The 15,462-nt window shown below is 43.0% G+C and overlaps 1 protein-coding gene across 5 annotated transcripts in view; it reads left to right on the forward strand.

Moving 5' to 3' along the window:
* The first annotated feature begins 1,799 nt into the window (after positions 1-1,799).
* FERMT1 (FERM domain containing kindlin 1) overlaps positions 1,800-15,462 on the forward strand; it is a 53,839-nt gene continuing 40,176 nt past the window's right edge. For 2 of the 5 annotated variants that reach the window (XM_005568384.5, XM_005568387.5), the window contains exons 1-5: positions 1,800-2,056; positions 5,754-5,925; positions 9,192-9,425; positions 12,942-13,088; positions 15,025-15,238. In XM_005568384.5, coding sequence (XP_005568441.3) covers positions 5,775-5,925; positions 9,192-9,425; positions 12,942-13,088; positions 15,025-15,238 — 746 coding nt within the window. In that variant the 5' untranslated portion in view covers positions 1,800-2,056; positions 5,754-5,774. Of the gene's footprint in view, positions 2,057-3,954; positions 4,096-5,753; positions 5,926-9,191; positions 9,426-12,941; positions 13,089-15,024; positions 15,239-15,462 lie in introns of those variants that run through there. The other 3 variants (XM_005568385.5, XM_015457810.4, XM_074004810.1) reach the window with 3 other exon arrangements.

Raw genomic sequence — 15,462 nt, forward strand, 5'->3', positions numbered from 1 at the left:
TGTGCTCTTATCTATATATAATGTGTATATGTATGGGTGTGTGTATATATAATACACATTTATATACACACAAGTCACTACATATAATTAAAAGTTTAAAAATTAACCTAGGCCAAGAAGAAAGCTTAAAACCAGTTGAATTCTTTAGCACAATGCAGATATTTTCAACTGAGAAGAGAAAAGCCCATGTTGGTATAAATAGATAGAGCCATAATTCAAGGTCACACATAAAATCTTGACCACAGGGTGGGCACGCTGGCTCACACCTGTAATCTCAACACTTTAGGAGGCCGAGGCAGGTGGATCATGAGGTCAAGAGATCAAGATCATCCTGGCCAACATGATGAAACCTTGTCTCTACTAAAAATACAAAAATTGTAGTCCCAACTACTCGGGAGACTGAGGCAGGAGAATCACTGAAACCTGGGAGGCGGCGGTTGCAGCAGTGAGCCGAGATCTCGCCACTGCACTCCAGCCTGGGGACAGAGCAAGACTCCACCTTAAAACAACAATATACATATGTGTGTGTGCGTGTGTGCGCATGTATTGACCACAGTCTAAGTTCTAATGGTCCATGAGCAGGGTTTTCAGAGAGCAAACGTTAAATACTTTCTACCCAGATGAGAACAGATTTGCTCATGGTGTTAAGAGGTAGGGAAGTGGGACCAGATGACACTTCCCGTCGTCGACAAACTCTACCAAATGAAGACTTTCTGTTTCAAGTTTTTAATGATTTTATTTTAATTATAATATCCTATATTTGCCAACAGTGTTCAACTAACCTTTTTAAATGTACTTTCAAACCATAATAATTCCTGAATATGGTAATGTTTAAGCAAAAACAGAGATTCAACTTTTACCTTTTATAACTTCTTTATTAAAATTTAAGTCTTCACAAGCCTTTTAATGCAAATCGCTGAAGCCTGTATTATATTGCGTGAAATTCCTCCGTGGGATGGCAGGCATTCTATCTCTCTACCTATTTCACAGATGAGGAAACTGACATTTCCATGTCTGTTTTATTCACCACAGTATTCTGGGAGCCCAGGCCCATCCGGAGGCCTGTAGAGCAGTAAGCACTCAACAAATGTGCATTAAATGAACAAAGGAAGCTTGGGGAGGTTGTGTAAACTGCCCAGGTCACCCACCCTTCCTGGGTGGCCCCAGCCCTCTTTGAAAATAAATCCAACAACAGGAAGGCGACCGGCGGGACCAGTGGTGATCCTGAGGTGAGCCACACCAGGTGTGGCCCAGACTTCCGCATGCAGCCTGCCCTTGGGTCTCCTGGAGTCTTCCCGGGTCGGGAGCCTCAGCCTTCTGGAGACTGACATCATCCTCTTACTCAGAGACGAATCTTTTTGTTGTTGCCACCACCTCGCAGACCACAGGTGCTCCGGGGCTCTTTCTAAGGGAGACAAGCTGTTCTAGCCGGGAGGCTGGAGTCTCCTGCGCCTGGACAAACCCAGGGGTGTGAGGGATGGGTATGCCTGAAAGGAGGGGAAGTGGCGCGGCTTTAATCATCTGGGCTAGTCCCCGGCGGGCCTGGGGGAACAGGGAAACTGGAGGCTGCCTTAAAGGGGCAGGATGAGACATCGCAAGAGGAGCTGCAGATAGTGAGCGTGCGCCCCGGGTTCTCGCCGCCTTCTCACCTCAGAGCAGCCCTTCGGCCACCCTTTGCCCTTAAAAATCTGCAGACTGCGCCTCCTCTCCGCGGGAGCTAGACCAAGCAGGCCGGCGCTGGGCGTGCCCTCGCCTGCCCCGCCGCGCGCTGCCCTCAGCCGGGCCGCTGGGGGCCGTGCAGTGCACCGGGCACGCCGCGCCAGGCTGGGGGCCGGCACCGAGCCTCCGCGGGCGGTCCCAAGGCAGCTTTGCCTGCGCGCCCTGGCTCCAGCCCTCACCTGCCTCAGCCTTAGCTGAGCAGCCGCCGCCACCGAGCGCCCCCCGCTCCCCACTTCGCCAGCGCCAGCTCCTCGGTTTGGCCCGGGGTAGTTTGTAGGGACGCAGCTCTCCACGTGCGCGACTGCGAGGCTGGACACTACAGGCTCCTGGAAAGGAGGTGGGTGCTCCGGGGCTAAGGCTGGGGAGCTGGAGGTTGGGAGGCTTTGATGGGCACCAGTGGCTTCTGAGCTCCCTTACCCCCTTTCTTTCTGCAGCCTCTTGTACTCAAATGGCTATTGATTGAAAATAATTTCGTCTGGATGTGACCACCTTCTCCGGCCCTCTGCGTCTGGCCGCAAAATAAACTTTCAGTTCAGCCGCAGGTGCTGCCTTAATGGGAGTAAGGGGCAGGCTTATCCACCCAACATCCTCCCCAGGATCCTGCAGAGCTGGCAAAAGACAGGTTCAGTGGCCTTCGAACACCAAGCACCTTCAGATCTTCCAGGGGAAGGGTCGGGGACTGTTTCCCCCTCATCTTTCCTCCTTCCTGCTCTCCATCCCTCCAGCCCTCCTTCCCTGCTTTCCTTTCTTTGATTTTCGGTGAAGGGCTGTTGAGTTTCACTCTGCCGGTAGCTTTGCTTCTTGTTTTGGTCTCCTTAGATGCGTTTTCCCGGCTGAAGTTTGCTGCTATCCTTAACAAGTAACAGCTTGCTGCAGACTAGACATTCACTCAAAAATGAAGGCGCAGAAAGATAGGAAAGGAATGCAGGAAAACCTGCTTGGCTAATTTTAGCCTGCATTTTGTTGTAAGGGGAATCAGCATCTATAGCCTAAATGAGTAGTGTTTTGATCACCCAGGTTAGGAAAAGAAAAGACCTTATATGGGATTGCCCCGTAAGGAATCACCTTTAAAAGTTATTTTCTTTATATACAAAACATTTTAAATAACTAGACCTCATAATCATAGTATTTGAGAAATTGTAAGGATCATAAAGTCGAACAGTTCAATGCCAAGTTATGAGTCTGACGATGAAAGGGTCTCTTTTTTTGTCTCCTCACTGCACAAGATTTGTGTTGATAGAAATGCTTAGTAAAGGCTACTGAGAATTGAGTTCATGTAGTTTGAGGAGTTTTCTTTCATGTTGGCATTGCAACATTATCAGAATGGTTTCCCAGTGTGGTGGATAAGAGTTTGAAATAGAAAGACCTGGATTTCCGTCTGGGCTCCAGCATCTAACTTGCTTTGTGACCTCGGGCAAGTTGCTTCATCTCTCTGAGGCTGAGTTTCCTCATTTCTAAATGAGATTGCTGGGAGGATGATAAAGGGATAACAGAAGACAGGAGTTAACACAGAGCACATCATACAGTCAGTAGGTAATAAATGATACTTGAAGTTGATGATGACAGAAGCAAGCAGTTAGGCCTAATGCAGTCACTAAATGGCACTCCTCATGCAGGGGGTTCTGTGTGTATCTCTGTACACGGGGAGGAGACGCATTGCATCGTTGCATGCTTCTGACTATAAAAACATAAGGAGCAGCCGGGCACGGTGGCTCATGCCTGTAATCCCAGCACTTTGGGAGGCAAAGGCGGGTGGATCACAAGGTCAGGAGTTCAAGGCCAACCTGGCCAGCATGGCGAAACCCCGTCTCTACTAAAAATACAAAAATTAGCCCAGCATCGTGGCACACGCCTGTAATCCCCACTACTTGGGAGGGTGAGACAGAGAATTGCTCGAACCCGGGAGGCAGAGGTTGCAGTGATCCAAGATCGTGCCACTGTACTCCAGCCTAGGCGACAGAGCAAGACCATCTCAAAAAAAAAAAAACCAAAAACATAAGGAGCTACTTCTGAACTCTTAAATTTGATCCTCACCCATAAAATCTGTCCTAAATCTGTTCAGATTTGCAGTATTCAATTTATCTGTGTGGCGTATTTTGAGATTCTTTTATGCTTACAAATGAGTTGTTTCAAATGAACACGCAGAACAGATATGACACTGGTTGTTTAATTATTATTAAAAGTAATGTTCCTCAGATATTACCGTCATCCCTGGTTTAATATTGTTCTAAATAGGTTGAAGGAAGGAACTGAGTATAGCCACAGACCAGCAACATCTGGAGTCTGTTAAGAAATGTATGGCCTGTCCTCAACCTGCTGAATAGAATCTGCATTTTAATAGGATCCCGTAGGACACTACAGGCTCCTGGAAAGGAGGTGGGTGCTCCAGGGCTAAGGCTGGGGAGCTGGAGGTTGGGAGGCTTTGATGGGCACCAGTGGCTCCTGAGCCCCCTTACCCCCTTTCTTTCTGCAGCCTCTTGTACTCAAATGGCTAAAAATACAAAATAAAGCTCAAAAAATATCCCCCTAGGGGATCCTATTAAAATGCAGATAAATGGGGATACACCCTCAGAAGAGCCCTTTCTTAGGAGTTTGAGTGCATTGATGTTTCTCAAAAATAGGCTTTATGGAAACATGAATTTCTCATAAACTGGATTTACATAGTAAAGTGAAAAAGACTCATTATCATTTAAATAATTTTTACTTTAAATGTTTAAAACGGCCAGGAGCAGTAGCATTATTTCTGTTTAAAAATAAGAGAGAACTGACATCTCAAGTTTTATTTCAGTTCTGCCAATTTTGGATTCCCGTGTTCCTGTTACCCCCTGAAACATTTCAGTTGTAAACATTCTTTCCTGCTGGCTTCTCCAATGAGGGGGAAACTACGGGTTTGAAGTTCACACCTCCATCTGCACTTTGAAGAGTGAGCTTTTTATATCTGTTACTCCTGTTTTTAAATCTTTTGCCAAAGATGTATCCGAATACGGTCTGGCGCGTTGGCTCATGCCTGTAATCCCAGCACTTTGGGAGGCCAAGGTGGACGGATCACGAGACCATCCTGGCTAACACAGTGAAACCCTGTCTCTGCTAAAAATACAAAAAAATTAGCCTGGCTTGGTGGCAGGCGCCTGTAGCCCCAGCTACTCGGGAGGTTGAGGCAGGAGAATGGCGTGAACCTGCGAGGCGAAGCTTGCAGTGAGCCAAGATCACGCCACTGCACTCCAGCCTGGGCAACAGAACGAGACTCCATCTCAAAAAAAAGAAAAAAAAAGATGTATCCAAATACTTAATTGGTGAATTTAGATAATCAATTTTTATATGATATAGAACAATAAGTAAATCAAATACATGGCAATAATTATTAATGACCTGTAATCTATATGCATTTAAAGTAAAACTATATATTATAATGACTGAAATAGGAATTATTTTGCTTTTTTTATTTTTTGAGCTTTATTACAAGAAGATATAAATTTTTGTAGGAGGAATATAATAATAGACATGTATTAAAGATGTTAAAGATAAGAGGCTTTAACGACATCCTTTTTAAACATCAACTTTATTGAAGTATAATTTGCATACAACAAAACATGTTGAACTATAGTATATAAAATCTGTGCATTTTATTACATGCAAATTATACCTTAATAAAACTGATTTTTTAAAAGGTAACATAGAAGATTGCCTATTGCCAGAATAGTTGAGAGAAGGGCAAAAGAAGTCAACAGAGAGAAAATGAAGATTGAAGCATTGAGTGGACAAAGAAAATACATAGCCAAGTAGTCTTGGAGGAGTGGGTGAGTGGAAAAATGAAGTATATAAATTCAGATGGTTTGAGACCATTTTTATAAAACTTTTTGTCTTTAAAGTTAAGGTGCTGAATTTAATATCTGGAGCACCGGGAACCTTGCAGAGTGTTTTGAAGAGGAGGTTACAATGAAAAAACAAAACAAAAAAGAAATTTGGCTCTGCTAGTCTACTGACACGTCCCGTTTCCTTCCCATATTCCAATCTATGTCTGTCTTTGTGTTCAGCAGACACCAGCGTCTGCCACAATGCTGTCATCCACTGACTTTACATCTGCTTCTTGGGAGCTTGTGGTCCGCGTTGACCATCCCAACGAAGAGCAGCAGAAAGACGTCACACTGAGAGTATCTGGAGACCTTCATGTCGGGGGAGTGATGCTCAAGTTAGTAGAACAGATCAGTAAGTTACTCTTGCTTTATGATTTCTCTGTATTTGAAACCATGTCTGTTGCATCACCACTAATGGCTGGTCTAGGTTTTTCCGATCATTTATCTTATAATGGCCTGGAGAGCAATCCCCCATGCCTCATCCCAGAGGAGAGAAAGAAATAGCCCAGGCCGGGTGCCGTGGCTCACACCTATAATCCCAGCACTTTGGGAGGCCGAGGTGGGAGGATCACCTGAGGTCAGGAGTTCGAGAACAGGCTGGCCAACATGGCAAAACCCCATCTCTACTAAAAATACACAAATTAGCCGGGCATGGCGGTGGATGCATGTAATCCCAGCTACTTGGAAGCCTGAGGCGGGACAATCGCTTGAACCCAGGAGGCAGAGGTTGCAGTAGGCCAAGATCGCGCCACTGCACTCCAGCTTGGGTGACAGAGCAAGACTCGGTCTCGGGGGGGAAAAGAAACCTGAGTCTTTGGTGGCAAGCTAAAGTTCCCAGTAGCTACAATGCTGGACTTCAACAGGGATGGGACCCAATCCACTGGTGACATCTAATGTGACTGTAGGTAGCTTGGCGTTAGACTACTGTGTTAATTCTCTGTAAATACTTGATAGCTTAGTGATGAATTGGTGCTGAGGAGTCTTTTAACACTTATCCACCATTTACTATGCTCCCTGTTTAAACAAAGAAAGAAATTTTCAGGGTTACACTCTTCACATCAGGAGTCAATATTGTCAACCTAGAATTTAATAACATTCTATTTTCTTTGTGCTTCTTTTACCTTCTATTTAAGGCCTTAGATGCTGGCTTTTCATTTGCTCTAGCAAGATAGTTTTTTGTTGTTTGTTTTTTTCAGTAAGTCCTTATTGACATATAATATACATACAGAAAAATTCACTTATCATAAACAAGGCTTCACTTATTATAAACAGTTAAATGGATTTTACAAAGTCTTGTAACCACTCAGATCAAGAAATAGAACATCACCTGTTCCCCACCCAAGCCCCATACCCTGACCCCTCCCAGTCACTACCACCAAGGATAACCACTATCCTGACTTCTATCACCACAGGAATCATTGCTTGATTTTGAACTTTAGACAAATGAGATTACAAAGGATATACTCTTACACATCGACTTTCTTTCACTCAACATTATGTCTGTGAGATTTATCCATACTGTTGCATATTGTTTTGGTTCATTTTCATTGCCATATAATAGTCCATTGTATGGATGTGCCACAATTATTTATCCATTTACCTCTTAATGGACATTTGGTTGTTTCCATTTTCATGCACTTACAGACAGAGCTGCTATAACACCTGTCTTTCAGTGATCATTTCTGTTGGGTGGTATAACTCAGAGAAAAAAATGCTGATTAATAAGGTTCTCCAAAATAGTTGTGCCAATTTATGCTTCTACTAACAGCATTAAGAGGAGCGTTTTCTGGCTGGGCGCGGTGGCTCACGCCTGTAATCCCGGCACTTTGGGAGGCCAAGGTGGGTGAATCACCTGAGGTCAGGAGTTCAAGACCAGCCTGGCCAACATGGTAAAACCCCATCTCTACTAAAAATACAAAAATTTCCTGTAATCCCAGCACTTTGGAAGGCCGAGGCGGGTGGATCACGAGGTCAGGAGTTCGAGACCAGCCTGACCAACATGGTGAACCCCTGTCTCTACAAAAAATACAAAAATTAGCTGGGCGTGGTGGTGCATGCCTGTAATCCCAGCTACTCAGGAGGCTGAGGCAGGAGAATCGCTTGAACCCGGGAGGCAGAGGTTGCAGTGAGCTGAGATTACACCACTACACTCCAGACTGGGTGACAGAGTGAGACTCCGTCTCAAAAAAATATTAGCCTGACACAGTGGCGCGCGTCTGTAATCCCAGCTACTTGGGAGGCTGAGGCAGGAGAATCACTTGAACCCAGGAGGCGGAGGTTGCTGTGGGCTGAGATCATGCCACTGCACTCCAGCCTGGGCAACAGAGGGAGGCTTCATCTCAAAAAAAAAAAAAAAAAAAGAGAGAGAGAGAGTTTCTAATTTGAAAAGAGAAAGAAAAAACATTTAAAGAAAAATAAGAAAACAAAGATACTGGTAGCTCTTCATTTTGCAAAATAAAAGACTAAAAATTGACTCCAATATTGATGAAGGGGAAAGATTCTATTTTAATACCAACGTTAAAGGAGGGGAAAGATTGACATTGATGCTAACATTGAGAGGGAGAAAATACTTTAACTCTGACTTCAATTTAGACACTTTGGATATGGCGGTACTGATAAAGAGTTGGACATTACTGAGAAGAATGAAATGTCAATTGTACCGTACTTCTGTGTGGACTTTGATTGGAGGCTATTGCTACTCCCTTGTGACACAGTGGTATAAGGATACATTTCTATAACAGAAATAATCTTGATTAAACAAAGTCAGATGCTTTCAGCCTTCTCAGAAAGGGCCATGGCACAGAGAGATTTTAGCGAAGAGAACTTGAGCATTCATTGTGAACACGTTTATTTTTCTTTTCCTCCACAGTAGCTAAACGTAAATGATGGTAAGGTTTAGTCCCTATTTTTCTTTCTTTTTTTTTTTTTTTGAGACACAGTGACAGAGTTTTGCTCTTGTTGCCCAGGTTGTAGTGCAATGGTATGACCTCAGCTCACTGCAACCTCCGCCTCCTGGTTTCAAGTGATTCTCCTGCCTCAGCCTCTGGAGTAGCTGGGATTACAGGCGCCCACCACCACATCTGGCTAAGTTTTGTATTTTTAGTAGAGACAGGGTTTTGCCATGTTGGCCAGGCTGGTGTCGAACTCCTGACCTCAGGTGATCGCCTGCATCAGCCTCCCAAAGTGCTGAGATTACAGGTGTGAGCCACAGCACCCAGCCCTATCATTTTTTTTCTTTTTAAATTATTTTATCTTTAAATTTTTTATTTTATTTGATTTTTTAAGTGTTTTTTATTTTACTTCAAGTTCTGGGATACATGTGCAGAACATACAGGTTTGTTACATAGGTATACGCGTGCCATGATGGTTTGCTGTCCCATCAACCCTGTCATCTACATTAGGTATTTTCTCTTAATGCTCTCCCAGTCCCTATGTTGTCCCGAGAGACTTTGGAAAGAAGCCAAAAGTTGTTGAGCCTCGGATTGTAAAAGGCCATGGGGAACTGAAGATCAGTTGTTGGTTTACATTTTCGCACACAATGAAATTGACTCTGCAGCTCCAGAACCCTCCAAGCTGGGCTCTCTCTCATTTTACTTAGTTGTGTTTTCATTTTTGCAGACATATCCCAAGACTGGTCAGACTTTGCTCTTTGGTGGGAACAGAAGCATTGCTGGCTTCTGAAAACCCACTGGACCCTGGACAAATATGGGGTCCAGGCAGATGCAAAGCTTCTCTTCACCCCTCAGCATAAAATGCTGCGCCTTCGCCTGCCGAATTTGAAGATGGTGAGGTTGCGAGTCAGCTTCTCAGCTGTGGTTTTTAAAGCTGTCAGTGATATCTGCAAAATCCTGAGTAAGTACCCAGGAAGGGCCCCTGTGCCCTGTAGACTCTTGTAAAGGAAGACAGGAAAATTATGTGTGCATTCTGCCTACTTCAAGCAATTGGCTAGAGAACATTCACCTATTAGGAAGCACATGCTTAAGCCCTTCTGGGTATTGCAGCCATTTAAGTGTAGTTAAGCCAAGTAGAACATTATTGACATAAATCAGGTGCATCTCCACAAAGCTTAAAACTATTCCAAAAGAGATTTGTAAATAGACAAGATAAACCATTAAGATTGCCCTCCCCATTTATTGATCCAAGCTATACTCAAACATTTTGTACAGTATTTAAGATTAAAAAGAATTGTATTAAATACTTAATCACCATAGAGTTATGTGTCTTTATTGTTTTTGAGATAATGGTGTTCCAAAGTCTTAATTGCTTAAGACCTGGCTCAAGTAAATAACTCTGTCCACAAAAATCACTTACGAAGTGATTAAGCAGAAAAGTATACTTAATTGTGAACTTAAATCTAATTATTTACAGATTTGGTATCCTATAATTTAATAGTCATAAAGACAACACTACCCAAACCAATTTTTCTTTATAAAACTCCATAAAGGGAGGGAAACACACCATAAAGGTATTCTCATTTTATAATTTTTGAAAGTATTATAGGCATATTCATTGGTCCCAAAATCAAAAATCAACATTTGAACCCAGAATAGATAATATATAGTGATATATAGTGAGTAATCTATTTTTCCCATTAAACCATAAACTATTCACTCATTCAGCAAATATTTATTGAGCACCTACTGTGTCCCAGGCATTGTGGTGAGAGCTAGGGATATAGTAGCAATACAGAGCTAAAATCCCTGCCACCTGGAGCTTGCATTGTAGCAGGCAGAGACAGACACTAACCAATAAATGTAAATGTAACAAATTTTAACATATAAATGTAACAAGTTAAAAAAGAATATAAGAGGTTAAAAGGGGATGGATAGTACCCCCAAAAAAAGAGAAAAAGCATCAGCAGGATTGGGAATGCCAGGGTTGGGCAGTGGGGGCTGGTATGGTAGATGAAATAGGGTGAGGGCAGAAACCATTTCCTGAGCATTTCTGCATTCCTCACTCCAGTCACAATGCCTGGCACACAATAACTGTTGAGTGAACAAATGAATGGAACCTTTCATTACAGAATGTAAGTTGCAATCTTGTCCCTGGTGTGCAAATGGCAAGCATGAGGATACCTTGTGTTTTTGATAATATTCTAATGAGGATTTGAAAACAAACTAAATGATTAAATAAAATACTATATTCCACACACCACAGTGGACTGGAAGCACACATCATAGCTGAAACTAAAAACGTAAAGTTTTTTTTTTTTTTTTTTTTTTTTGAGGTGGAGTCTGGCTCTGTCGCCCAGGCTGGAGTGCAGTGGCCGGATGTCAGCTCACTGCAAGCTCCGCCTCCCGGGGTTATATCATTCTCCTGCCTCAGCCTCCAGAGTAGCTGGGACTACAGGCGCCCGCCACGTTGCCTGGCTAGTTTTTTTATTTTTTTTTAGTAGAGACGGGGTTTCAACGTGTTAGCCAGGATGGTCTCGATCTCCTGACCTCGTGATCCGCCCATCTCGGCCTCCCAAAGTGCTGGGATTACAGGCTTGAGCCACCCCAACCGGCCAAGTTTTCAAATAAACAGAAGCAATCAGATGTTCTCTTTTCCTGATTATCTCTTTGTAATAGTTTTAAAGGCTCAACTTGGCATTTCTAATCATTGCATTTTATGTCTTATCAATTGAAGTGAAATCAAACGCAGCAGTTTAGTGGTTTTTCCCTTGAAGAACAGAAAAGACACAAATCTTGACCTTGAAGATAAGGTGTTTCTGTTTCATTGTTTTGCTTTTAGTGCTCACAGTGAAATTTTTTATTCATGACCGGGTTTGTGTATAAATTATGCATTTGGAATGGTCACAGGTGTGTTGCAACCTGACAGTCCTTGGCTACTGGGGAGAGTCAAGTTAAACTGCTAGGTTCAGTCTCAGCACCGAGCAGTATATGAATGAAACGATGACAGAACTTAATGGGATCAGTGCACTTACCTTCAACAAAGCTGCTCAGAGACTAAAAGTCCAAATTAATTGACTTTTACCTGGAATGATAGCCACTAGTGCAGTTAAAGGTTATCAGCAATTCTGATCAGCAATTATAAATATATTTGATTAATGGGGGAAATGGGGATTATCATAGTTTCAGTTCCCAGAAGCAGACCCTGAGATAAGGATTCAAGTACAGATAGTTCATTTGGGAAGTGATGCCAGGAAATACTGTTGGGGACAGGGAAGTAAGACTGAAAAGAGAAGAGTGTCACCAATCAGGTTACACTGCAGCAGCTGGCGACCTCTGGGAGACAGTGTAGACACAGCCTCGGGGTAAGGATGCTTATGCAGCATCCTGGACAGTCACCGAAGGCCGCTCTTGGGGAGCGTTAATTCCCTGAATGTGTAGGCTGTTGCAGTGCAGACCCTGGCAAGCCATCAGAGCAAAGCCTCTGGCAGAAAGACGCATGGTCTAGATTCCACCAGAACCCAGGTGTGCTGAAATGGTGAGGACCAAGAAGAAATGGGCAGGGCATGAGGGCATCACCACAGGGATGAAATGAGCTGATGGGCAGTGTGTAAAAGAAAGACTTTCAAGATCTGTGGTCTATAAAGAAAAAAGGAAGCAGGACCCTTGTTGGTTGTTTAAAAAACTGGAAAAAGGAAAGGGAGAGGGAGCAACAAAGGCAAGTCTATTAGTTTGTTTTCATGCTGCTGATAAAGACATACCTGAGACTGGGCAATTTACAAAAGAAAGAGGTTTAATGGACTTACATTAAAGTCCCCTCCACATGGCTGGGGAGGCCTCACAATGATGGTGGAAGGCAAGGAGGAGCAAGTCACGTCTTAACATGGATGGCAGCAAGCAAAGAGAGAGCTTGTGTAGGGAAACGCCTTATAAAATCATCAGATCTCATGAGACTTATTCACTATCACGAGAACAGCACAGGAAAGACCTGCCCACATGGTTCAGTTACCTCCCACTGGGCCCCTCCCACAACACATGGGAATTCAAGATGAGATTTGGGTGAAGACACGTCCAAACCATATCAGGAAAAAAGGAGAGAGGGAGGTAAAGTTGGTGGTAAATAGGTAACAAGAATAGCATAATGCTAACTAATAATGACTGAAGCTGGGGAGCACATGAAGGGGACATTATACCATTCCTGTTGTTTTAGATACATTTGAAATATTTTTATAATAATTTTTCTAACTAGAAATTTCACTAGACTTAATCTCCCTCCACTATTTTCTCCCCCCACCTACTTTGGAGGTCTCCGTTCACCTTTCCCCTTCTATTTCTTCAAAAGGGATGCAGTTTAGTCCCATTTACTTTTCAGAAATTTCCTTAGAAATGATTTCAAATGCACAAAATGACTCTGAGTCTTAGAAGGATTTTTCTTTTTACTTTTTCTTTTTCTTCATTTAAAAAAAATTATTTCTAGATATTAGAAGATCAGAAGAGCTTTCTTTGTTAAAGCCTTCTGGTGACTATTTTAAGAAGAAGAAGAAAAAAGATAAAAATAATAAGGAACCCATAATTGAAGATGTTCTAAACCTGGAGAGTTCTCCAACAGCCTCAGGTTCATCAGGTAAGATTTGTGACAGGTGTTTTGTTGTTTGAACGTACAGTAAAACTCAAGAGAGAAATATACCTCTCCTCCCACGCCCACCAAACAAAGGAGAAATAAAATTGCAGAACTGATGTAATGAGGAAAGGCTATCTAGTCAAGTTTAGAATTGACAGAAATGTGTTTCAGACTTTTTTTCAAGCCTGTTTAATAACTCATTATTTGAATTGTATATCTGATGTTGCCAATGAATGCAAAATTTTAGTACCACTGACCACAAATTTGGGATAAAAGAGTGATATTTAGAAAAAAGGTAAATGGCTGGTCACAGTGCCTCATGCCTGTAATCCCAGCACTTTGGGAGGCTGAGGTGGGTGGATCACTTGAGCTCGGAAGTTTGAGACAAGCCTGGGCAACATGGTGAGATCCCATCTCTATTAAAAATACAAAAAATAAATAAATAAATAACCTGGGCATGGTGGTGCATGCTCGTGGTCCTAGCTACTCAGAAGGCTGAGATGGGAGGATTGCTTGAGCCCTGAGGGTGGAAGTTGCAGTGAGTCAAGATTGTGCCACTGCACTCAGCCTGGGTGACAGAGCAAGACCCTCTCCCAAAAAAAGAAAATAAAAGAAAAAAGTTAAATCACTTAAATACACTTCTCTCTTCCTAATTCTATCATTGTGTGATTCTTTCCTGAATTCGATTTTTTTATGGGGTGTGCAAGAGGAGGGCAGGTGAAAATGCTGGAGAAGAAGTATCCTTTTCTTTTTATATCAAAACAATCAAATCTCTAGCTTGCTTGCAAGATTGAGGGCTTTCTTTCTTCCTTTTTTTTTTTTTTAGAGTCTCGCTCTGTCACCCAAGCTGGAGTGCAGTGGCACAATCTCGGCTCACTGCAGCCTCTGCCTCCTGGGCTCAAGCGATTCTTGTGCCTCAGCCTCCTGAGTAGCTGGAATTACAGTTGTGCACCATCACACTTGAATAATTTTTGTGTTTCTAGTAGAGACAGGGTTTTGCCATGTTGGCCAGGCTAGTCTCAAACTCCTGGCCTCAAGTGATCTGCCTGCCTCAGACTCCCAAAATGCTGGGATTACAGGCATAAGCCACCATACCCGGCCAAGACTGAGGGCTTTCTTGCATAGTATATTCTAATGAAAAGGACAAATTGTACAAATTAGAGCCAGCTGATTTGTAAATCATCAGCCTACTGGATTGTTAAAAGTGGCGAGTCCTGCTGTTTGTTTATGGGGCCATCTGAAACATATTGGGTACGTGCATTCTATGAGGCCTCCAGTTCTCTAATAGTACCAAGACTCCTACTGAAGTAGGAAAACTTTGAATTATTAGAAAAGAGGTGGTCTCCATTAGCCGGGTGTGGTGGCAGGTGCCTGTAACCCCAGCTACTCAGGAGGCTGAGACAGGAGAATCACTTGAACCCAGGAGGTGGAGGTTGCAGTGAGCCGGGATCACACCACAGCACTCCAACCTGGGCGACAGAGTGAGACCCCATCTCAAAAAAAAAAAAAAGAAAGAAAGAAAAGAGGTGGTCCCCAACATTTGTCTGTGTTGATTTTTGTAGGCTTTTATATATTTGAGTTCCAAGGCTTTTGAGGAGCTGAATTTACAGATAAGACCATTACCTGTGTATTACTAATCTCTCTACCATCATGATCCATATTATTTCGCGGGGGTTTTTTTGGTTTGTTTTTTGAGATGAAGTCTTGCTATGTTGCTCTGTCTGATCTCAAACTCCTAGGCTCAAGCAGCCTTCTGACCTCAGCCTCCCAAGTAGCTAGGATTAGATGTGGGCCACAGTGCCCAGCTTGACTTATATTATTTTAAATGGTGCCAAATTTAAAGTCAAAACTCATTTTAGTGTAAGTAATGTTAATATTTTCCTGAAGATTTCTATCCCTGGATTCTCATACCATAGTTCATACTCCCCTTGCCTTGCAGTAAGTCCTGGTTTATACAGTAAAACCATGACTCCTATATATGACCCCATCAATGGAACACCAGTGTCATCCACCATGACTTGGTTCAGTGACAGCCCTTTGACGGAACAAAACTGCAGCATCCTCGCATTCAGCCAACCCCCCGAGTCTCCGGAAGCACTTGCGGATATGTACCAGCCTCGGTCTCTGGTTGATAAAGCCAAGCTCAATGCAGGGTAAGGACACAGCTCCATTTAGTTCTCCCTGAGCTAGTGCCGACACAGTAAGAGATGGGGTGTCATGTTTCATTTTCAAGTTGGTAGGCCTAGGGATTGTACTTTATTTGCAAAAGTTAGTGCTGATTTTAGCAACAAAGGGGAAAAATTCAGCCTTTGGTCATTTCAGTATACTTAAAGTGTGCCTAAATTTACATGTTTGGGTAACTCAGTAGATTTACTCT

This window comes from Macaca fascicularis, chromosome 10 (genome assembly GCF_037993035.2).
Source record: "Macaca fascicularis isolate 582-1 chromosome 10, T2T-MFA8v1.1".
Lineage (NCBI taxonomy): Eukaryota > Metazoa > Chordata > Mammalia > Primates > Cercopithecidae > Macaca > Macaca fascicularis.